The sequence below is a fragment of the Oncorhynchus mykiss genome, chromosome 15 (genome assembly GCF_057628025.1).
Source record: "Oncorhynchus mykiss isolate SJ-2025 chromosome 15, ASM5762802v1, whole genome shotgun sequence".
Classification (NCBI taxonomy): Eukaryota; Metazoa; Chordata; class Actinopteri; order Salmoniformes; family Salmonidae; genus Oncorhynchus; species Oncorhynchus mykiss.
The window spans coordinates 28,164,056-28,188,238 of record NC_143036.1 but is presented as its reverse complement, the minus strand read 5'-3'; the positions used below and the strand labels follow the sequence as shown (position 1 = coordinate 28,188,238).

The 24,183-nt window shown below is 44.8% G+C and overlaps 1 protein-coding gene across 9 annotated transcripts in view; it reads right to left on the bottom strand.

The window, feature by feature from the left end:
* The window catches only part of cyribb (CYFIP related Rac1 interactor Bb), a 39,434-nt gene that overhangs the window by 4,787 nt on the left and 10,464 nt on the right, over positions 1-24,183 (bottom strand). For 5 of the 9 annotated variants that reach the window (XM_090199794.1, XM_090199795.1, XM_090199799.1 and 2 more), the window contains 6 exons: positions 19,191-19,414; positions 18,812-18,900; positions 6,012-6,094; positions 5,603-5,724; positions 4,932-5,037; positions 1,048-1,187 (listed from right to left, as the gene is read on the bottom strand). In XM_090199794.1, coding sequence (XP_090055920.1) covers positions 1,048-1,187; positions 4,932-5,037; positions 5,603-5,724; positions 6,012-6,084 — 441 coding nt within the window. In that variant the 5' untranslated portion in view covers positions 6,085-6,094; positions 18,812-18,900; positions 19,191-19,414. The remainder of the gene's footprint in view (positions 1-1,047; positions 1,188-4,931; positions 5,038-5,602; positions 5,725-6,011; positions 6,095-18,811; positions 18,901-19,190; positions 19,415-24,183) is intronic. The other 4 variants (XM_090199800.1, XM_021562911.3, XM_021562912.3 and 1 more) reach the window with 1 other exon arrangement.

The following is a 24,183-nucleotide window of genomic DNA, read 5'->3' as shown; positions in this document are numbered from 1 at the left end:
ACTGGTACCAAGTCTATGTCCACTTAGCTACAGCTAGACGGTCAGTGCTAGTGGCTAGTGCCAGGGCCAGACAGCCCCATTTCACCAATGAGGGGCTTTAAAAAAAGAAGGGAAAAAATGAGGCAGGCGGGTAGGCGGGTGGGTGAGTGTTCGAACTAGGTCAATGCCTGTGGTCGGGGTAAGGGGAGTGAAAGATTGATGAATGGTGCCTGGCATGGCACCTTGCACCCCCCTACCTTCACGCTTTTAGACCCTATGCAGGGTATGGGGAGACTGGGCAGGGGGGCTGGCTAATTGGGGCGTCTCGGCGGACTGCCTGGGGGTGTCAGGGTGCTGGTTTAAGGAGTGTGTGTGGAAACAGGGTGCCTAAAGAGGCCTTGCGAGTTGTATTGTAGTATCGTCTGCGACTCAGACAAACAAGCAATCTGTGGGTTTTTCCCCCCCTGGGATCAACTATAAACCATGTTTCTATGTGTTGAAGACTGGTGCCCAAATAAGGAGTGCTTCCCAAATGGAACCCCATTCCCTACATACAGTAGTGCACTACTTTTGACCAGAGCCCTATGGACCCTAGTCAAAAGTAGTACACTGCATAGGGTGCCATTTGGGATGCTACCAAAGAGCCCCAGCCAACTACACTATCCTATTAGTCATCCCTATCCACAACATCACTGTTCATGCATTCATTCCAGCAGTGTAGAAGACTATAGAATTACAGCACTCCCAGGAAACGATCCTAACGTACCAATTAAATACTTATTATATGTTCAGGGGCTGAGGCTTAATCATGTACAGCACTAACGCCTAATTAACAGGGTATTAACACTGTGTTATGCTAATGACAGCGCTAGCTAGCTTGCTACCAAAAAGGAATAGGTGAACCATGTACAACCAACAACAGCTATAGCTTAGGTCAACAACAGCTATAGCTTAGGTCAACAACAGCTATAGCTTAGGTCAACAACAAGCGATGAATTAAATGAGAATGCTGGGAACTCTGGGCAAAATTGAGTAAAAATGGAGGCCCAGGGATGTGATGGGACGTACTTTGAGCTCGTCGAAGCGCAGTGTGAAGTGCAGGATCTCGGCGAACTGCTTGGCCAGTGCCTGCTCACGCTCCAGGTGCTGAGTGGGGTCGTCGTAAGTCTCACTGGTCAGGGGTCCCAGCAGGCTGTGCAGCGCCGCCTCTGTAGCGCACGGACGAGGAGAGGGGGTTAGAGACGGTTGTGTGTCGTGTACGATTAGTTTAAATACCTGCCTAATAAACATAACAATCATGAAGAACATCATGATATCAAAATGTATGCCAACTAAAACTTCCTGCCCCTGTTAGACAGGGACAAGGAGAGGGTGTCAGATGAGGAGAGAGGGAGAAAATGTACAATTGTGGATTGAATGATGAAAGGTAAATATCTGCCTAATAAACATAACAATCGGCATGCACATTATGATTACAATTACATTACAATTGCCCGGATGGGGGGGTAGCTGCACAAAACAGGGACATGCGATTGAGCGGTGATTGGCATAGGGCCCTGGGCACAATGTGGGGTTGAGGAGGGGAGAGGTGTCTAGGGAAGAGCTGTCTCTAGTGGTGAGGGTGGGGGATGGGAAGATCTCCTAATCCGATAGAGATGAGACATGAGCCTAATTATCTCATTGTAATGAGAGAGAGAGGGGGGGGGGGGGGGTGCGCTCTTCATCCAGGCTTACCGCCATTGTTCAGACAGTAGGTAAACAAAAAGACATCACGTGGCTTTATTTGGGTAAACCACAACCACACAGTTCTGTAGTAACATACAAGCTGTACAATGAAGCAAGCGGCATTGACTATCTGCATTGACCCTGTTGACACTAACCTTTTTTGACTCATCACATACGCTGCTGCTGGTGTTTATTATTCATCCTGTTGCCTAGTCACTTTATTCCTAACTATATGTCCATATCTACCTCAATGACCTCGTACCCCTGCACATAGACTCCGTACTGGTAGCCAAGTTATCATTACTCATTGTGTATCTATTATCTTTCTCTCTGTACTGGTGGGAAGGGCCCATAACTAAGCATTTCACTGTGAGTCCACACCTGTTGTTTAGGAAGCATGTGACAAATACAAGTTTATTTAAATCTCCACTCGTATCCAGGCAAACTGTGCATTTCCCAACGACCTAGCGCAATCGATACACAAATGATTTGCCTGCATTTTCCATGTCTCAAGATAGCCAACGGAAGCACTAAGATGTTCACCATGAATAAACAATGACAAAACCGTCCATGAGGGAAAATGTGGTTGCAGTCAGAGACTGAAGAAGAACTCAGTCTAGACTCACTAAGATGACTAGATTTACAATAATGACATAACCCTGAAAAACCAAACCAAACCACACACACTAATCTGGTTGCACAATAACGCTAACTTCCGCATGGACGCACACAATCATTACGCTGAGCATCTATTTACTCTCAACTCCTTTCTCACCACTTTCAGTACAGCACAAGGTAGACACAGATACGCACAACGCCATAACCCAGGGCGAAAACAAATGGAGACCTTTGGCCACGATGCTCACTTAACACAGAGACAGTGATCCGCAGAGGGAGGTTTTTCAGGGGCGGAATGCAAGCTGGCAGTGCAGTCAGAGCAGTCCAGTAAATTGAGCACGTTGGCTATTCTGTGATGATCCCCATCTGCTTCGGCCAGTGTATTGCTTCTGCTGCAGTAGCCAGGAGGAGGGGGCTGATTTTAAAAATGGCCTTGGTGATTGCACTCCCCACCCCAGTCAAAACAGAAGTTGAGATGGGTTTAGGCCTAGTATCGGAATCGAGGCACTAGCACTGCTGGAGGGGGAGGAGGGGAAGGACGTCTGATCCCATTAGGTCACGGCAGAGCAGGCGAGCGGAATGCGGGCACAGACTAGGCGGGTGCTGCAGCGGAGCTTGGTTCACTTTGGGAGAGGAAATGGGTGGGAGGATCAGAGGGCGGCGGGTATTTACTCCAACCCTGCGGTCAATGGGCTCCTGTCCTGAAGACGTCCATTGGTGGAAGCATCACATTTAAAATGAGGAATACATGTGATGCGCTACTAAAAATGATTAGGCAGGAATGATGAGTGACAGTTATGATATTGTGGAAGGTTGTTTCAAAGGTAATGTCATGTTGGGAAATACGCCCCCAGATAATTGAGTAATAACACAGAGACGTCTGATAAAGTCATCTCTCAGCCAGCAGTCATCCTCTCTGTCTGTCTGTAGGGGAGTCAGTCGGCGGAGAAGGTGGCCCCCAGAGTCAGAGCAGTGGAGCGGAGAGATGACCTACTTCATTACATAACACACACCAGAATCTTTCACGGTTTTCTATTTTTGCTGCATTCTGAAAATGCAGGTATATTTGACCAATTCATTCAATTTCAAGTTCCAACTTGCTATTTTAAATAGACTCGCTGCGATTATCCAAAATGTCTCATTCATCCTCCAAACCACACTCTCTGCCTGCCTGCGGGGAGGGTGTGTGTGTGGTGGGAACTCTCATTCAAGATTTGCTGAAGTGTTCACAGTGCCCGCTCAGCTCGCAAACTGAATTCTGATGAAGAAACGCTACCGCATAGTTTCTCTCTGTGATCACTGCCTAACGACAATTACAATTTTTAAAAAGTCAGGTGTCCTGACATTTGTACTTTTCTAGGGCATGCACCATTTTTACCATAGAGAGCAACAGAGGGAGGGAGATGAGGTGGTAAGATAGGCTAAGTGGTCTCATTTCATGTAGAGAATGTTTCTGCGGCCAATTTCAGACTAGTTTGTTTGCTAAAGTTCGAACCAGAGTTAGATTATTTATTCATTTTGGTTACAATGGAGAACATGAAATAATAAAATAAAATACATCTTACTCAGAATTAATTCAATCAGAAGCGTGTCGTGAACGTGTCATTTTTCCAATACACCTACAGTATGGCCTTCGTATTTCATCAACACTGTCGAGTACAAGCATATTTTTCTATAAAACCATTCAGATGAATGATTCTTGTATTTGGTTATAATAACATAGGGTAAAGAAAACAGTTGTTTTCACATAGCACCCTCTTAAACTGACGCGTATTTTCCTTCATTCTAGGACACTTGAGGAGAGCCATGTATTTAAATGTCGGTTTGTTTAATTAGAAAGCAGGTGAAATCTATTAAAAACAGATTTTTTGGGGGGAGGGTCTGCATTTTGATAATGCAGACCTTGAAAGCTAACGTGACCCCAGAGACTGCAGCCTCAGCCGGCCTCCAATAGATAAAGGGGTTAAGGTCGGCAAAAGGAGGGGGGCGGGCTGCTCCTCTCTCCCTCGGGGTCACAGGCAGGCAGCACTAGGCTAGCATCCCCCCCCCCCCTCTTCGCTCTCTCTCTCTCTCTCCATGATAATGAGGAGTCCTCACCTCTGGGAGGAGGGGAGTATCAGGTCTAGTCGGAGTGCAGCGCAAGCAAGCATCATGTTAATGAATGCAAAGCTATGGGGGTTGCGCTGCATATTTGTTTGTGTGGGCTGGGAGTGTGTGCGTGGAGCAATGCGTGTTCATTTCCTGCAGCTCGGCAGTCGATATCGCCGATGTGGTCGAGCACACAGACGGCGAAGGTCACGAGAGGGGCGTGTCTCTTACACGCAACCTCTAGAGAAGCTGGAAGCTAGTCAACCTCTGGCACAGACCTTTTTTCAATTAGGACATTGCGTACCAAAGCTCTGAAGGACGCACATTACTAGTCTCAGTCAGGTGTGGGTGTGGTATTGTAGGGCTACATATGTAACCTGAAGCACAGGACAGGGGCCGTATCACTGGTCTCAGAGTAGGAGCGCTGGATCAAGGATCAGGTCCCCAGCTGTCCATGTCATCTTTATTCACTGTGGTCTTAAAAAGGCTAAACTGATCCTAAAATTAGGCCTCGGACATACCTAATCTCTGGGAGAACTGGTAGAACTTCTTGAGTTTCCCCACCAGGTGGACCACGGCCGCCCATGCCGCCTCCTGTAACGCCTCGTCGCTGGGGTTCTGGATCGCCTGGCAGATAGAAAAGACGAGATGTTTTATCAAGTCTGAAGAGTTTAATCACCTTCTGGAGCCTGATCAAGCCACTGGTCTATAATTAAGCAATAAGGGCCGAGGGGGTGTGGTATATGGCCATTATACCATGGATTAGGGCTGTTCTTATGCACGACGCAGAGTACCTGGATACAGCCCGTAGCCATGGTATATCGGCCATATACCACAAACCCTGAGGTGCCTTATTGCTATTATAAACTGGCTACCAAAGTAATTAGAGCAGGAAAAATACATGTTGTGTCATACCCGTGGTATATGATATACCAGGGCTTTCAGCCAATCAGCATTCAGGGCTCAAACCACCCAGTTTATAATGAATGTTTAAGAGTTATTTTGGGTCTTGTATCTTTGATCTCCTGACGTGGGCCCGTATTCATAAAGAGTAGGAGTGCTGATCTAGGTTCTGTTTTTAGAACATAATGAATAAGATTACTTGGACAAGGAGGGGGGGCTGATCCTAGATCAGCACTCTGCTAATCTGAGATATTTTGAGGAAACGGGCCCTTCTCCCAAAGTCCTGTACCTCTCTAATCTCCTGACCCGCTCCCTTGTACGCTTGCAGTTCGTCCAGGACTCCCCGAGCGTCCTTCAGCACCAGGTCCACCTGCTCCCACACCTCTCGTTCTGCATCCGTGGGCTGAGCATCTAGTGGACACAGGAAGACAGTCAAGTGGGTTTTTCTACATCTGGGAGGGAGTCTACAAATAGAGGTGAAGATGCACTAGTCTGCAGACCTACATCTCTATTCTGATTGTTATTCCAATCCAGACACACCATAGCTAAGAGAATAGCTGCTGATGCAAATGGTAAATAGATGAGGTTCTGTAGCCTCTGGGCAGAACAGAGACAGATGAGGGGGTAAGAAGGGCCACAGCTAAAACAGGTACGATTGGAAGCTCAAGTGTGAAGAGCGAGATGGTAATGAAACTCACTTTCAAAATCAAGGAAAAAATTGGGCTCTTGTTCCAGATCTGTGCAAGTCAGAACTTTTAGCAGGTTCCCCATGTTACGATGCCTGCGGAGACAAATAGAGAAAACACAACAATAAGATTAAACTTTATTGTGTTGGTAGCTAAGTGTGGTGGTATTGAGGGGGGCACTCAACCCTGGTGCCCCCTCCTGTTCCTCCTCTCTGCTCCAGTGGCCCCTGAACCCCAGATGGGCCCTCCGAGATCCTGTGTGGTTTTCCTGTGCCGAGCCTTGGCCCACCAGATGTCCCCAAAAAGCCCACTCCCCCCTCCTAAAATAGTATCCGAAATAGGGGAATCGCTCTGCCTGGGAGAAGAAGTCCAACCGAGTGTGACGTCTCCGCTTCCCTCAATTCCCTCCTGATAAGCATTTACATCTAGCGATTGCTAACAGCCGTTATATGCAAACTAGTCTGTTAAATTAGCTTCTATGTTCCTTAGGGAGGTAGGGCCACACACCCTGTACATGCACAAATTCAGATGTTAACCTAACAGGGTTCAGAGTTTAAATCCCGACCATCTCTACAATAGGAAAAAGGCCTGGATGTCTTATCATGATCTGAATCTCACTACAAAAGTGAGACATTCAGGACTTTGCACTGTTTTTGAATCCTACATGAACCCCCATGGTGAACATTTTCCTAGCCTGAGTCTGTTTCAGCGCTCTTGCCAGCTCTATGTTACCATTAGCCAAAAAATTGCAATTTGGTATAACAATTCCACACAGGGTTGGCAAGAAAACGGAAACAGAGGAACACATTCCAATCACAAAAAAAAGCACTGCTTCAAAAACACTGAATTGTAATCTCTAGTTGTTTCCAACCAGTCAGATTTCCCAGAAGCGAGGCAGTCGATTCCTGGAAAAGGAGGGCAGAGGGGCGTGTGGGGAGGGGAGATAATCTCACCTCAGAAGGAGTAGTGTGAGAACTAAGCCCCCTATCCTTCCCCAGCCTCTCTCTGCTGTCAATACGAAGGCCACAGATTCACCCAGTACCTGGAAAACACAGTGAAACCAACCCCAAACCGAGCCAAGGGAAACCACTGTTGTACAGTTCTTATCTAGTTGGAACAGTGGGAGAAGGAACCCCTGCTGTCGGCACTGTGGGTGAGACGCTCCCGTGTTGTGTGTGTGCACACAGACAGGCAGGCAGAGAGAGAGACACACACACACAAATGTTCTTAATACTGACAGGGCTGAACACATTCGTTTGAGCTTATTCCAAAGCGTGTCGTCAAAGTTCATTCCTAGCCCATGACTCATACCGAGGACAGTGAATGGTACAGGACTACACATTGTATGCGCTACTGTACAACACTTTCCAATCCTGAGGTACAATTTAAACTGTCGGTCACAGCACTGAGTCATTCCCTAGAAAGCCATGTTGAGGAAACAGTATAAATATGGAAAATAGGGAGCACAAACATGTACAGTTCTGCAGAATCAGACAACCTGGGGCAGTCACGCTGCCCAGACTGTTGAAGTCTGATTAGCTGCTACTGTATTTTGACTGTAGTTTACGAGTGCTCCTACTATGACTGTAGTCTGATGCCCGTATTCACAAAGCGTCTCAGAGTAGCAGGGCTGATCTGGGATCAGGTTGGTAGCTAAGTAGTAGCTTATTCACTATATTATTCAAAAGGCAAAACTGATCCTAGATCAGCACTCTTACTCTAAGACGATTTGTGAATACAGGCCTATGAGTGGTCGTACAGCATTATGCCTCTGGTCTATGATCGCTCCTACAGTCTACATGACTTGGCTATGCTACAGGCAGTGTTGCACCTGTACCTCCTCTTCCGCCGTAGGCAGAGACAGCCAGCCAAACACCAGGCAGCCAAACGCCAGGCAGCCAAACGCCAGGCAGCCAGCGGGATGTAGGTCATAATGTCTCCCCGTCTGGAGCTGTGTGTTATGCAATCAGGAGTGACATCCTGTCAAGACAACACCTTGCCGGAGTGCATCTCTCTACGTAGAAAGCACAGAGACCTGGTCGGTTTGTACCGTGCCGAGAGACAAAGGGTCAAGACTCCTAGGAAATTGCATTGGATCAGGGGTAGAGGGAAGGCTAATTTTGTCTTGGACATTCAAGTGCTGCTGCTGGCTAGGTTGTGACAGAGTGAGGTAGACCGGTGACAGCCAGGTGACACCTTTGTGACAGGCTGAGAGACGTAACCTTGGTGACAGGGTGAATAGTCTGATTACCGGTGGCAGGTTAAAACAAACTCCGAGTGAGACTCAGTTGCAAGTCGAAAGTCATTGCAAACGAGGGATTGTGAATGAGTGAGTGCAGAAAGCAAGCTAAGTGACAAAGTGATGTCTTGAGGCAAGTTAAAGCTACAGGCTAGTAACAATAAACAAAATATTCCCTTCTTGTGGTTGAATTAGTAATGATGAATAAATACAATGTTCCTTTTAAAGCCCTTTTCCAGACGTTGGTTTAAATAATTTGAAGGAGGCATCCAGGACCCATTGACTCTACCCGTGTCTACACTAGTACTCCCTGCCACTATCATAAATAATCTCTCCCTCTCCCTGCTGACCCTGTTTCCATGTGACCCACCGCACCACCTGCCTCCTGCCATGCCCGGCCCCGTCCTAACACTCTCCACTAACAAGACCTGAGTGGTGTTGCTACACACTGGCCCCTCATTAGAAACTCACTGGCTGCCTTCCTACTACCTGGTACCTGTGGTAGCCACATAGCGGACAGGCCAATGAGAGGAAGAGAAGGGAGGAATCACCCCGCTGGTTATCCTCAGATGGAAGGGAGGGGTGCAGTCACCTCAACTTGCTTTTGAATGAATAGGCTTACTCTAGCCTACATGCAGTGTGAGTGAGCTTGCCCTGGCTACCTATGCCTTTCCCTTAGTCCTCTACTGCCCCCTTTCAGAGAGGCAGAGTGACTGAGCTGAGCAGGAGGAGGCGTGGTCGTGGTGCCACCATCAGGCTCAGCAAGCTAAACACGGGCAACACTGCCAGGGCAAACACTGCCAGGACCAAAGGCCCACAGCTCCCTCGCTCAGTCTGCAATGAGGTCATTTTAAGGACTGGGGATTTGCGGTGGCTTCGGCTTCACATTTCAAAGTGCAAGAGAGGATCCTCTAGTTCACGGAAAAAGTTGGAGTTGAAATAAGGGCAGTTTTTCAGTTTTTTTTCTCTCCACGCCAGCAGAAATGAATGTTGAATTACAGACCCCAGGTTCGCATTCAAACCAAATGCAAAGCTAAACCTATTAATGGTAACCAAAAAGCACAAGCACACACACACACACACACACACACACACACACACATATATATATATATATATATATATATATCAAACACTTACTGGTACAGTTGAAATTATAATGTGCCAGTGATAAATGGTAAATGGTTGGTGGTAATGATCAATTGCTTTAAATAATGGGTGCGTGAAGAGGAGTGGAGCATTGGAAGTGTTTGGAGTAGAGGAATGCAAGAGAAGAGACAGGAGGGGGGTTGGTTGTGTGCCCCTCCCCTGGTAGTGGAGGTTCTGATGTGTTAGCGGGAGCCCCGACCCCGTGGACAGAGGACAGGGTGGGGTTGTTTTTGTTTTGGACCCCCCCACTGGGCGATCGCGTGCTCGCAGAGAGGAAGGGGGGGGGGGCTCGTCTAGGGCCATGGGGCACTGCTTCACAACCGCCAGCTCAACGACACTCTCCTATTGGCTGAGCCGCTCTGCCCAACCATGCGCTGTATCCATGGAATCCCAAAAAGCTGGTACCATTGAAAACAAGTGGGTAGCCAATCAGACACAAGCTCTGGGAGAGGAGATGGTACAGTAGTAAGACCTGAAAATGAACGCACATGAATATATTAATACAGATGAGGTAATGCCACAAAAATAGAGGATTAGGGAGGGGAGCGAAGGGATCTGGTGAACAGGCAGTGAAGGAATTTTTTTCCAGCACCATCCCGCTCACGGAAATACCTGAAAAATTTCACTAAGCAAATTGTGACTTGTAATTTTCCAAATTGCTGTCATGTTGTGAAAAAAAAAAAGTGTCAATTTACGAATCATTCACAAAACACTCATACTGACAATATTCCTGCACGCAAAACATTCTAAAATGTTTTGATTATTTCAAGGTAAAAATGTGAGTGGACTGTGATAAAGACATAGTGGAGGAATAACAAAAACATGAGTGATGAGACCTCCGCTGCATCAGTACTGAAGAAGATCCCAATATTTAGTGCCACGCCCATTGAACGTGGTGACCCCATGATGATCCTCCCAGAGTCACACACACACACACACCATACCACCCCAACCGTGGAAACCCAGCAAAACAATCCTGGGCTGGAGGCTCCGGGTCTGCAGTGGTGTCCTAGAAAAACAGCTCAGGGCTGCAGGGTAATGGAGGATAGTGCTGACATTCCACTACTACTATGCTGCTCTCTCTCTCTGCAGCAGCATGCGGATCCACGTGCCGACCCAGTCTTACTACGGCAGTGATGCCCAGCCAGCGGGGAAAAACAACGCCCTCCCTCCTCCCCTCCCTCCAGACAGACTCAGACAGCCCGCCGCATCACGTGGCCAATGCCGTGGAGAGGCTGAGCGCTCGCCTGGGGCTTCGAGGGGGGGGGATGGGGAAAGGGTTTGTGTGTGTGTGTGTTTTTGTATGCGTAAAAATGTATATAAGTGCATATTTGATAGAAATGATTTAAATGCGTATTTAAATAAGGATGTATAATGTGTGTCAATAATATGTGGTTCTAAGATGTGCATGTGGGTGTGTATTTTGGGGAGAAATAGAGGAGCGTCAGTCAGAGTGCTGCAGTGGCGGGAGCAGAGAGGCAGCTTTAAACTTGACCTAGATTCTCCGGGTGACACGCCACATCGCATTAGCCCAGTCAGCCAGGCCCAGACCCGCCGGAGCTCGCTGATGCTGGCCCGATCGGACAGGCAGAAAAAAAAGGGGGAAGAACTTCCCAAATGGGGCTGGCACGCATTTCCCCCTGCACCCCCTACTGTACCCCTTACCCTCCCCAGTGAATCAACCCCACCCAGCTGACTCTGTTGGGAGGGAGCTTACTGTGGCACATGGTGGGTGGGGGGGGGGGGCGTGGGCAGGGGACATGCAGTTTGTTTGTTTATGGTTTGAACTTGATTAACCCTGTGGCCACGCCCCTCCGTGTGCTATATTGTAGTAAACACCATAAAAAAAGGGCACCAAAACAGATTCAACTTGCAAAATAAAAACAAACCTTCAAACCAGTCAAATACAGAGACCAAACCATAACAACCACAATAAATATCATGACTGACAGCTAATGCCACTCAGTCTGCAGTATCATCATGCATTATTAGGCCGACCATAACAATGCTACTGCATCTCTAGCACCTTGCTGATTGAGGATAACTGCAGTCATGTGTTTCTCCTGCTTTGCATCACAATGTAGCCTACTACTTTTACAATTCAACATAGATTGAGACCAAACTACAATTAATGCACATTTGGAGATAAAAATAAACCTTTGAAATCTAAAGAGACCAACCAAAGCAGCAGAAATCACAGAGAGAGAGAGAGAGATGAAACCAGGAGCTTCAGCTAAGCCCTCATCTATGGACTGCACCTGATCAAAGCCAGAAACCATGGAAACAACTACAGTAGGCTAGGCTACACACACACACACACACAGCTTTTGAAACAAACACGTTTTCATCAGTTTCATCAATCCATTTGTCCTTATCAAGCACACTGTTTGTGTTAGGCTACTGTCTCCAAGGATTATCTAAAAACTGTAGACTACTTTATACTCAACTTGATATCATGTAATAAACCATTATAAAATGTTTATGTAATAAAACAGGTAAAACTACTAAAGGTCACCCCGGCACTTTTTTGGTAAACAGTTACAGGCCTATTCTTCAAGACGCAACGGCTATACCATTCATTCAAAAGTCGACAGAGCAACGATCACTGCAGTGCGGTGGATAAGGGCTGACCTGGTGACCTCCATGCAGACGACTACAAATGGAGTGTAATGGGGCAGAGAGAAACACTTCCCCACAGCCCCAAACCCTCCACCCTGAAGACTCCTCCAACTCCTGCCTGTGGGGGTGTTAGTTAGTGAGGGGTGGGGGTGAAGTGGGGCACAGGCTGCATGTCGTAGGTCACACCTCCCCCCTCCAGGCAGCTCTCCAACTCCAGCCCCAGTCACTGCAAACAGCCCCAAACCATCATTACACAAATGACCTTTTGACTGTGTCGGAGTTATGGACGCCACACAGAACCCTTCAAATCACACTATAGGCGGCAGAATGTAGGCCCATCAGCATCTCGGGAGAGAAAGTGTATGACATTTTAGATGAAAAGCAGAGTAAGTAACATGGATCGGTACGCGTTTTGGTATTTTCAGAAGAACCCTCACAGGATTAAGGGTGCGGCACAATGGAGTATGCTGAGGTTTGGGGAGATGATGATTCTCGGTACAGACGTGCCTGTATTTTTCAGAATGCATTGAGCGCCCTCTGGAGGTGATGGACAGCAGTACATAGAAGACGTTGCGGAGGGAGAGCGACCACTCCCAAACTCTGAACCACGATGGTAGGGACACACATGCCAACTTCAGCGACACATCCTTCAGGCACCACCGCAAAACTAAAGACGAAGGACACTGATTGAGATATTTAACAACAGTCTTTATTTCCCCAGATGTTTGGTCTACGGTTTAATTTCCCCAATTAACCAGATCTCCAATCAAAACATTCCAAAATCATAATTGCACACGCATCAACCCTGACATTGATGTGAAGTCACTTTTTACTAAAACCACTATGGATTCATTAGCATAACCTGTTGGATTAATAATATATGCCATTATGCAGACACTTATCCAAAGCGACTCACAGTAGTGCATGCATTAAAAAAAAGATATATATTATATATACATATATGGGTGGCCCCGGCGGGAATTGAACCAACAAGCCTGGCATTGCAAGTGCCATGCTCCACTAACCGAGTTGGATCTCAAAAGCTGTGGAGAGGTCAGGGTTCTAAATGTTGTCGTGCAACCTGGGCTACTTGCTGCAGCCCATCCTCTGACATAGGGATACCGCCTCAGCTCACAAACACTGCAGTAACTCCTCAGATTAGCAAACATCTTGTCTTGCACTGCATCAAGGGCAAAGAGGGGCTAGTGTCAAACAATTGGCTTAGAGCGCCACCCGGTGTCTATTTCGAAATCTACAGGGTAACATGTATACACTACATGACCAAACGTATGTGGACACCTGCTCATCGAACATCTAATTTCAAAATCATTGGCATTAATATGGAATTGGTCCTCCCTTTGCTGCTATAACAGCCTCCACTCTTCTGGGAAGGCTTTCCACTAGATGTTGGAACATTGCAGCAGGGACTTGCTTCCATTCAGCCACAACAGCAATAGTGAAGTCGGGCACTGACGTTGGGCGATTAAGCTTGGCTCGCAGTCTGTGTTACAATTCATCCCAAAGGTGTTCGATGGGGTTGAGGGCAGGGCTCTGTGCAAGCCAGTCATGTTCTTCCACACGGACCTTGACAAACCATTTCTGTATGGACAGGAAAGGGCCTTCGACAAACTGTTGCCAAAAAGTTGGAAGCACAGAATCGTCTAGAATGTAATTGTATGCTGTAGCGTTAAGATTTCCCCTCACTGGAACTAAGGGGTCTAGCTCGAAACATGAAAAACAGCCCCAGACCATTATTCCTCCACCACCAAACTTTACAGTTGGCACTATGCAGTGTGGCAGGTAGTGTCCTCCTGGCATCCACCAACTCTAGATTAGTCTGTCGGACTGCTAGATGGTGAAGCGTGATTCGTCATTCCAGAGAACGCGTTTCCACTGCTCCCGAGTCCAATGGCAGCGGGCTTTACACCATTCCAGCCGACACTTGGCATTCCGCATGGGGATTTTAGGCTTGTGTGTGGCTGCTCGGCCATGGAAAGCCATTTCATGAAGCTCCTGACTAACAGTTTTAAACACCAGTCAGCAACAGGTGTGGCTGAAATAGCCAAATCCACTCATTTGAAGGGGTGTCCACATAGTGTGCATTTGCAATTGTCATAATTAGAGACAGTAATACTATAATTCCTATGGCCTGCCTTATAGGACAGACAGACGCCTGCAAGATAAACAGGAGACAAAGAGAGAGAGAGAGAGAGAGAGCATGCAGAGAAAGGCCGGGCCCAGAGAGAGAGAGAGCAAAGAGAAAGAGCAAACAACTGGTGTGATGCTCAGGGGAGCGGAGGCTGCTGAGGTGAAGAGCATGTCAACCCTACAGGAACATAAATAATCAAGCAGTCAGCTGATACTTTAGCTGACACAACAAGCCACTCTGCAAATCACCCACCACAGACCGATATCATCTCTCATTTCCTATTCATGGGGATGTGGGGCCTGTGTGTGTGTTGCAGTCTCCCAGATGTTCGCAGAAAAGAAAGCCATAGATATATTTGACATGGCAAAGTGCCTTCAGGACATTTTCTAAGTGAAATATGTCGCCTAAATCGTCTTCAGCCACACGATCCATGAGCGTCTCTCTGTACTGTATGAATAGTTGCCATTTCGTGAAACACCGCAGTTCCAAAGGCCAAGGAGTCCCACTGGTCAGAGAATACTTGGCTACACAGAGTAAGTCAATAAACCATGGATGGAGGAGGTTACGACACTACACAGTGACTACACAGGTGAAACATATTCATTAAGACATTTGTACAAACTAATCAAAACGCACAAGTCATCATATACAGTCGCTAGTGAAAGTCTACACATCCCTTGCACAGTCTTCACATTTTGCCGCCTTAAAATGTGATCTAAAAAAGGGACTTGCATTCCATTTTTCCCCCTACCTATCTACACAACCTACTCCACGGTTTCAAAGTGAAAGACAAATGATTGTTATCATTTCTTTTGGGGGGGAATGTTCAATGAAGATGTCTTGATTGCATATGGGTCGTTGCACCAAGTAGGTGGGCTCCCGAGTGGCGCAGCGGTCTAAGGCATTGCATCTCAGAGCTTGAGGCTGGTTCGAATCCAGGCTGCAGCACAACCGGCCGTGATTGGGAGTCCCGTAGGGCGGCGCACAATTGGCCCAGCGCTGTCCGGGTTGGGGTTTGGCCGGAGTAGGCAGTCATTGTATATAAGAATTTATTCTTTACTGACTTACCTAGTTAAATAAAGGTTAAATTAATAAATAAATAAATAGAAAAGTGCCTTTTGAGTAGTGTAACTTGGTAAAAGAAAAAACGTTATTTCACCAAATTTTTACATTCTGTTATAAAAGACCACATATTCAACTTAATAAAAAAAATATTTCCCGGTCTCAAGAGGTTAAATAAAAAATACTATAGTAAGTTCCCATTAATAACAGCAACAGGGTTGGCTGTAACATAGTTGATGACATTTTAAAATCAGCCATAAATCCCCTTGTGACAGGGGGGATGGAAGATTGTTGTGTGAAAGAGTAGAACCAGCTCACCTGCTTTTACACCATGATTTGACTATTAGATGTTCCACGTTTCCTTTGAAAAATAAAAAAATTCCAAAAGGTATAGTTTCACTATAGGGTTAACCTTAAAATGAGGGACAGGTTGTTGTTTGTTTCCTTAAAATGAATCCCTAAATCACATGAAGTAAATAATACATCTTCAGAAATGACTGACGAAGCAACATAACCAGGGCTTTACAATGATGGTAAAACCTTCGAGAAATATTGGGGTTAAGTGACTTGTCAATGACTTTTGGCACGTCAGTGAGTTTTTATTCATATAAAAAAAATCATGATTTATTGAATTGCCCAAAAGAGCACTTCATTTAATGTAACAGGCTTTTAAAATGCAAGATTTGTGCACAATTTTTACTTAAAATATCAAAAGGGACCCTTTCGTGGAACGACCCATAAGTCTTCACACCCCAAAGTGAATACTTGGTTGAAGCACATTTGGCGGCCAATATAGCTGTGAATAATTTTAAATAAAATTCTACTAACTTTGCACAACTCCTGGGGCATCATGTATCCATTGTTTTTGTCAAAAAATTGCTCAACCTCAGGAAATTTGGTGGGGAGTCATTGATGGACAGCAATATTCAAACCTTTAGATTTTCAAGCAAATTCAGGACTGTGACTGGACCACTCATGAACACAACACTTCTTGGAAATACTTTCTGGTATGTCCTTGGCATTACATTTTTTTGTAATTGTCAGGCTGAAAAATAAAACTATGCCAGGCAGGTTTGATTCAGGCAGGTTTTCCCAAATATTGACCTTGGCTTTTCTCCATTCATATTTATTTGTATTCTGACAAACTCCCCAGTCCCTTCCAGTGAAAACCAAACCCATTGCAGAGGGTTTCACTCCGTGTGTTATTGGATTTGACCCAAGCCTGTAGTTTTTAATTTAGGCCAAAACATTAATTTATTTGCTTGACTTGCAGTATTACTTAACACCCTTGTTGCAAACAGAATGGATGATTTGAGGTAGATTTGTTTTTAACAAAGGCTTCATTATGTTTACTTTCTGGCCCAGGCCAGTAATGTGGAGATAATGCAGTGTTCTTGATCCTTTTATATTTCCATTTATTGTGGTGGCAGCGTCATGTTATGGGTATGCTTGTCACCGGCAGGGACTGGGGAGTTTGTCAGGATCTAAAGAAATATGAAAGGAGGAAAGTCCAGATAAAAAGTTAGTGGAAACGCTGCCTTGGTTGTCTGAATAACTAACCCTGGGATAGAGTTTTCTTTTTCAGCGGAACAATTTCCCAATTTTTTATGTCAAAGACACACCAGAATGGCTTTCCAGTAAGTGTTAATAATGGTCCTAAATCTGCTTATTTTGACAAAACAATCTATGTTTCCGTAAGAGTTGTGAAAAGGTAGAATCTCATTCAATCTCATGTCTTTCACTTTGGAAAAGTTGAGTATGTTGTGTTTATCAGTAGGAAAAAAATATGTTCAATTTTTAGAAGTAATTTTAAAGACTGAAAGGGGCGTGTAAGACTTTTTCTAGGCACTGTATGACATCATACCATAGTCTACGGTTTATAAATATTTTTACATCACCAGCTGGTGGCAGTACTGCCTCATTATTATTATTATTTTTTACCAGAGCTACAGTGAAAAGCTTTACCTCAGGCTACTTTACTACAGTACACACCTCCCCTGGTTTACAGAAGCTAATCTTACCTCAGCGTTCAGTGAAAGGAATGCCGCATTCACTCGATCATCTCCACTCTGTAGTTACAACTCACCACTTCCCGTCTCTTGGCCAAAGAGTCACAGACTGAAGTCTGAGCTAGCTAAAATAGATTAGCGTTCCCGCTAAACCGGTGGATTTAAGACTCGCAATGTAGCTTTAGCCAAGCCATTATTGCATTAACAACTAACAAATTGCATGATAATCATGATATTTCAGTTAGGCTACGGTTTTAATGTAAAACCCTTCATGAACTGATGTTTAACTAAACATACCACACAGAACATATGAAATGGTATTGGCTTATTTAGTCCTAGACGGCTTGGATTGTCTCCAGCTGTATCAGACAGACAGGTGGGAAGCTGTGGTGCGAGACAGGTGGGCAGGTATTGTAACAACGTGCTCTGACACCTCTGATTAGGCCCAAGATTGACAGCTCCGCTGCCACGCCATGGTAACGGTCTCCAAGGAGACTGAAGGGAAAATATAAACAAGGGAGGCAAAAATCACACAAGCAGGAACTGTAATAGAGGGTAGTGATGTTATCACCTATTTCTAATTCTGACTGATCCAATGTGTCTGAAAGGAAGCTGTGCAAGATTCTAGGCTTAGTTGTAGCTAGGGCTTGTTGTGTAGGTGAGGTGCTCCAGAAAATCACAGTGAAAGCTTCCATCTGTACACAGCCACTCTAGGACACAACAGACACATTAGCCTCCACAGAAGAACAGCTTACCTTTGATATAACAACGCAAAATAGTGAATGTGTGAGGGTCAGGGACCTAGTGTAACAGTGTTGCTTCCGTCCCTCTTCCTTGACTCAACCTGAGCTCGAACTAAGAACCCTCTGAACACACGTACAACTTATCTGTCACTCCACAAACAACTAATTCAAGTTCTCAGAGCAGGTGACGTCACCGATAGAACACTACTAGCACGCACAGCTAACTAGCTAGCCATTTTACATCGGCTAAACTAGCATAACAAAATAAAACAAACTATCACAAATGTTCAGACAGAAACCCGGCCGAACAAACTATTAATCAGTTAGAAAAACGATAAAAGACCTAAGCCACTGGAGTAAGCTCGTTTGCTTGTTTACTCCGACCGATTCCATGGCCCACAACGCACTTCGTTTCCATACCAGCATTACACAAACCGTGTTCACATTGTGACCCTGATGGGGAAAAAGTCAAACGACAGTGCTCTTCTAGCGCCAAATAATAACAGGAACTTAAAATGAGGAGAAAAATAACTATGCTTAAGAGTGACCACAGTTAGAGCTGAAGTTCCACAAAGTCATGTTCCACTTGAGGTATAAAGAATCCAATAGAAAGGCCTTATAGCAGAATAGCATATTCTGCTATGGTGTTACGGTTGAACCCTAAAGTTAGATGAGTCAGGACATGACAGCAGTGGGTGTTGATAGCTCCGGGGTGAAGCTTCCCCTAGTTACAGAACTAGGATCCGTTTCCCCTCCCCCCCAATCCTAACCTACCATTACTAGGGGAAATGCAAAACTGACACAAGATCAGCGTATAGGGGTAACTTTGTGTTAATACTAACCAGCAGAAGCTCTGGAGGTGTCAGTCAGGAGGAAGGAGGCCGAGCCTGGCGGGTGGCCAAGGTCACAGTCCTCCAGCAGAGGTCAGGTTCTGAAAACAAAGGTTAATTAAGTCAGTGAGTCAAATCATCCTCCCAAAACAGATATGAACAGTCTTTTTCAACTCATTTTCTTGCTCCTTCTTTTTGACTGCAAGTTTTGCGACAAAACTTAACCTGGACAATATTCGACATTCCTCTCGGTCTATCCCTCAGGTCCAATAATCATGTAATAGCTCAAAAGTTTCACTTGGCCACAACAAACATTTCCAACCTCCAGGACCTTGATTATCCCTAGATTACTGAACACTTAACATTACAGGACACATGGATGCAATGTTACTAGAGGTTGAGAATTTATTGGACAACAGTAAGTCACAGGTGCAGCCCTTCGTGATTCTCATGCAGACTGGGTTTCTTGAGAAGGGCAACGTTGCAGCAGTCTTGTAGAAACTGGGAGGCACAGCGGCCAGACGCACACCACTTCCTATTGTGCAACACTTCCTCTCATTCAGTGTGTACTTCGGATTTTCCACTGCACTCCCTAGTCCACTTCCTCCTGTTAGGCTACAATAGGGCCCAGACAAAATATTCATAATGTTTGTTCAACCAAGACTTGTGTTCACTGCAATTAAAATCAGCCAATGTGGTTTGAGGTGCAAGATGGGGGGGGGGGTCGAGAATCCTCATTGTCACAACCATAGACATTCTATTTCTATGGTCACAGCAAACTTCTTATTTTTAATTTTTTGCATTGTCACCCGCATAAAGCCTTTTGAATTTTGTGACACACCAAATAGACATAACCATGTTGATAACCACAACCAAGGCTTTATAGTTAACTGACCCAAGAACGACCAGTCCCAGCACTGGGTCCAGACTTCGAACTCACCCCTTGAGAATCACTGGTGACGAGAACCCTCATGACAAGATATGCTTCAACCTGATCTTTTCTTTTAAAACCATTTTGGATTTGAAAAGCCACTTGAACATGAACCCCAAGCACGCACCTCTCAAGTTCTCTGGCCCTTTCCGGAGTGTGGTTGAGTGCAGGTTCAGTAGACGGAGACAATTAGGACCGGCGGCGCTGTACTACTCAACGATTCATCAGCCTGCATACAAATAGGCTGCGGACAAATGGCCTGCCATAATGAACTAGCAGTGCTCATGCATGAATGTGATTGGACTTCTAGTTCTTTGACGTTGGCCTACAACACCCGAACGAGTCAGTCACTCCTAGTGAGCTCTGGAGAGAAACTTTCAAAGATATCTCGGCTTGGAGTTGGCTGAAATCCACACAAGACTTAGAAATTGAAGAACTTTGTGCTCAAAGTCCCCTCATAGTTATACTCGTGGAAATGGGATATCAAATATCTACTTCCTTTCAGATCACCCTTTATGTTTCACTGTAGAACCTTATTACCACTGTAATAAAAATGTGTTTATGATACACTGTAGGTTTTAAAAGGGGAAGTATCGCCAGAGCAAAGGGCTTTAGGTCTATACCAAATAAAAATGGACTTGGCTTGTCACTTTGGACATTAAGTGACATCGGTGCCAAGGCATCATGGAATAAGTTACGCATCATTGAGCAACACCGCTGGGGAGGTACTACGCTTTAACCCCACCAACGTGATGTGGAATAAGAGCTTTGGTTTAGATTGTATTCACTGTTCTAAGATACAGGCTGTTCAAGAGACTGCTGGGTCAACTTGTCATTTATATTACACACACACACACACACGTCTTAATATGTAACAACACGATAGGCAGAATCAAGCCTGAGAGAACTAAGCAAACAACGACTTGAATACAGATTCTATTTAGACCCTGATTGTAGGACGGTAGTAGACTTCATTTTCTAAATGACATTGTGATAATGGCCTGGTAAACAGGTCCCATATTACACCGGTTGTAGCTACACTGCATCTGGAGTGAGCATGCATTGACACACCCTAGGGTCAGTGCTTGATGCATGCGAAAGAAACATTGATTGACCGCCATTGCATGTCAGGTTTCTTTAAATCGCAATAACGGTACCCCAAAAAACAGATGAGCATCATAAATGCACAGGCTATATAAGTGGAGAGAAACAAAAGCCATTTTTGTAGCATCGAAACGGAACTTCCTTGAGTCTTTGAAAAATAAATGGACTGTCAACAAACGTGTTTGCATTTACAGAGAGGTCAATATGTGGGACAGCACATGTTGGAAACTACAATGTGCTGTCACTATGAAGCAGGCCATCATTTAAAATCAATAGCGGCTGATGTGGAGTCAACACATGATGATTTGCATGGTCCGCAGATCCAGGGTCAGTTGGGAACATGACTTTCCAAGAACATTAGGTTTGCGTGATGATCCCAATTAGAGGTCAACCGATTATGATTTTTCAACGCCGATGCCGATTATTGGAGGCCCAAAAAAGCCGATACCGATTAATCAACCATTTTTTTTTATTTGTAATAATGACAATAACAACAATACTGAATTAACACTTATTTTAACTTCATAGAAAACATCAATAAAATCAATTTAGCCTCAAAACATGTTCAATTTGGTTTAAATAATGCAAAAACAAAGTGTTGGAGAAGAAAGTAATATGTGCCATGTAAAAAAGCTAACGTTTAAGTTCCTTGCTCAGAACATGAGAACATATGAAAGTTGGTGGTTCCTTTTAACATGAGACTTCAATATTCCAAGGTAAGAGGTTTTAGTTAATATAGTATTTATAGGACTATTTCTCTCTATACCATTTGTATTTCATATAGCTTTGACTATTGGATGTTCTTATAGGCACTATAGTATTGCCAGTGTAACAGTATAGCTTCCGTCCCCCTCCTCGCCCCTACCTGGGCTCGAACCAGGAACACATCGACAACAGCCACACTCGAAGCATTGTTACCCATCGCTCCACAAAAGCCACGGCCCTTGCAGCGCAAGGGGAATAACTACTCCAAATCTAAAAGCGAGTGACGTTTGAAACAGTATTAGCACACACTCAGCTAACTAGCTAGCCATTTCACATTGGTTACACCAGCCATTAGGCTGATAGGCTTGAAGTCATAAACAGCGCTGTGCTTGAGAAGAGCTGCTGGCAAAACGCACGAAAGTGCTGTTTGAATGAATGATTACGGGCCTGCTGCTGCTCAGTCAGACTGCTCTATCAAATCAGACTTAATTATAACATAATAACACAGAAATACAAGCCTTTGGTCATTAATATGATCGAATCCGGAAACTATCATGAACAAAACGTTTATTATTTCAGTGAAACACGGAACCGTTCGGTATTTTATCTAACGGGTGGCATCCCTAAGTCTAAATATTCTTGTTACATTGCAAAACCTTCAATGTATGTCATAATTACGTAAAATTCTGGCAAATTAGTTCGCAATGAGCCAGGGAGCCCAAACTGTTGCATATACCCTGACTCTGCGTGCAATGAACGCAAGAGAAATTACACAATTTCACCTGGTTAATATTGCCTGCTAAACTGGATTAGTAGTTATAACTAGTGATTATGATTGATTGTTTTTTATAAGATAAGTTTAATGCTAGCTATCAATTTACCTTGGCTTCTACTGCATTCGCATAACAGGCAGACTACTCGTGGAGTGCAATGGTTATAGAGCGTTGGACTAGTTAACTGTGCGGTTGCAATATTGAAACCCCTGAGCTGACGAGGTGAAAATCTGTCGTTCTGCCCCTGAACAAGGCAGTTAACCCACAGTTCCTAGGCAGTCATTGAAAATAAGAATGTGTTCTTAACGGACTTGCCAAGTTAAATAAAAAGGTATAAACTTTTTTTCCCCTTCTTTTTTTAAATCGGAAAACGGAGCCCAAAAATACCGATTTCCGATTGTTATGAAAACTTGCAATCGGCCCTAATTAATCGGCCATTCCGATTAATCGGTCGACCTCTAATCCCAATGCTAATTTAAAACATAGTAATTAGAAGACACAAAGCGACGTTGCATTTTAGAGGGTAAGCAGTCGCAGCTCTCCTCTCCCTCATCGTGTCGTGCTGAATAAGAATGACCCACTCATGAGAAAAAAGTGAGACGTTTGTCAGAGTAGTAAAAAGGTTAGCTGACTACGAATCGAGGGACACAATTTGTTCAATTAGCTGGTGTTGTTTTACATGTTTGATACATTCTCAATTAAAACGTGTGTTACCGTGGCAACAGCTTCCAGTTGCTCACTGTGAGTGAGATAGGGCTTAGAGCCGAGGAGGAAAACTGGCTCACGCTTTTTATTCAAGGGGGTGTGGATGATCATATTCAAACTAGAGCCGGTTATATAAGCCTAATGAACAAAACACATCTTAACTAAGGTCTAACTCTGCATCGATTTTTTTCCCCCCGACAAAAAACTGAGGCAGATCTGTATGCGTGGAGGTGGCACTCCAACAAAATATGTTAAAACAAATTAGGCACTGTGGAGAATTGTAGCTCTGAGGCAGCCTCAGTCATCTCCAGTCGCATTACAAGCACCAGGCAGGCAATAAAAACCTGCATTGATGGAAGCCTAGACTAGCCCAAGTTGATTACTGAAAATACCATGCACTCTTTCCATGACAGTGAACAAACTGTAGCTTTGGAAAGTATTCAGACCCCTTACTTTTTCCACATTTTGTTACGTTACAGCCTTATTCTAAAATGTATTAAATAGTTTCCCCCCCTCAATCTACACACAATATCCCATAATGACAAAGCAAAAACAGGGTTAGAAATTTTTGCTAATTTATTAAATACATAAAAAACTGAAATATCACATTTACATAAATATTCAGACCCTTTACTCAGTGCTTTGTTGAAGCACCTTTGGCAGCGATTACAAATTAATTTAGGGAGTTTCTCCCATTCTTCTCTGCAGATCTTCTCAAGCTCTGTCAGGTTGGATGGAGAGAGTATTTTCAGGTCTCTCAAGAGATGTTTGATTGGGTTCAAGTACAGACTCTGGCTGGGCCACTCAAGGACATTCAGAGACTTGTCCCAGAGCCACTCCTGTGCTTTCTTGGCTGTGTGCTTAGCGTTGTTGTCCTGTTGAAAGATGAACCTTTGCCCCAGTCTAAGGTCCTGAGCAGGTTTTCATCAAGGATCTCTCTGTACTTTTCTCCGTTCACTTTTCCCTCGATCCTGACTAGTCTCCCAGTCCCTGCACCTGAAAAACATCCCCACAGCATGATGATGCCACCACCATGCTTCACCGTAGGGATGGTGCCGGGTTTCCTCCAGACGTGACGCTTGGCATTTAGTAGAGGTTGACCGATTAATCAGAATGGCCGATTAATTAGGGACGATTTCAAGTTTTCATAACATTCGGAAATCTGT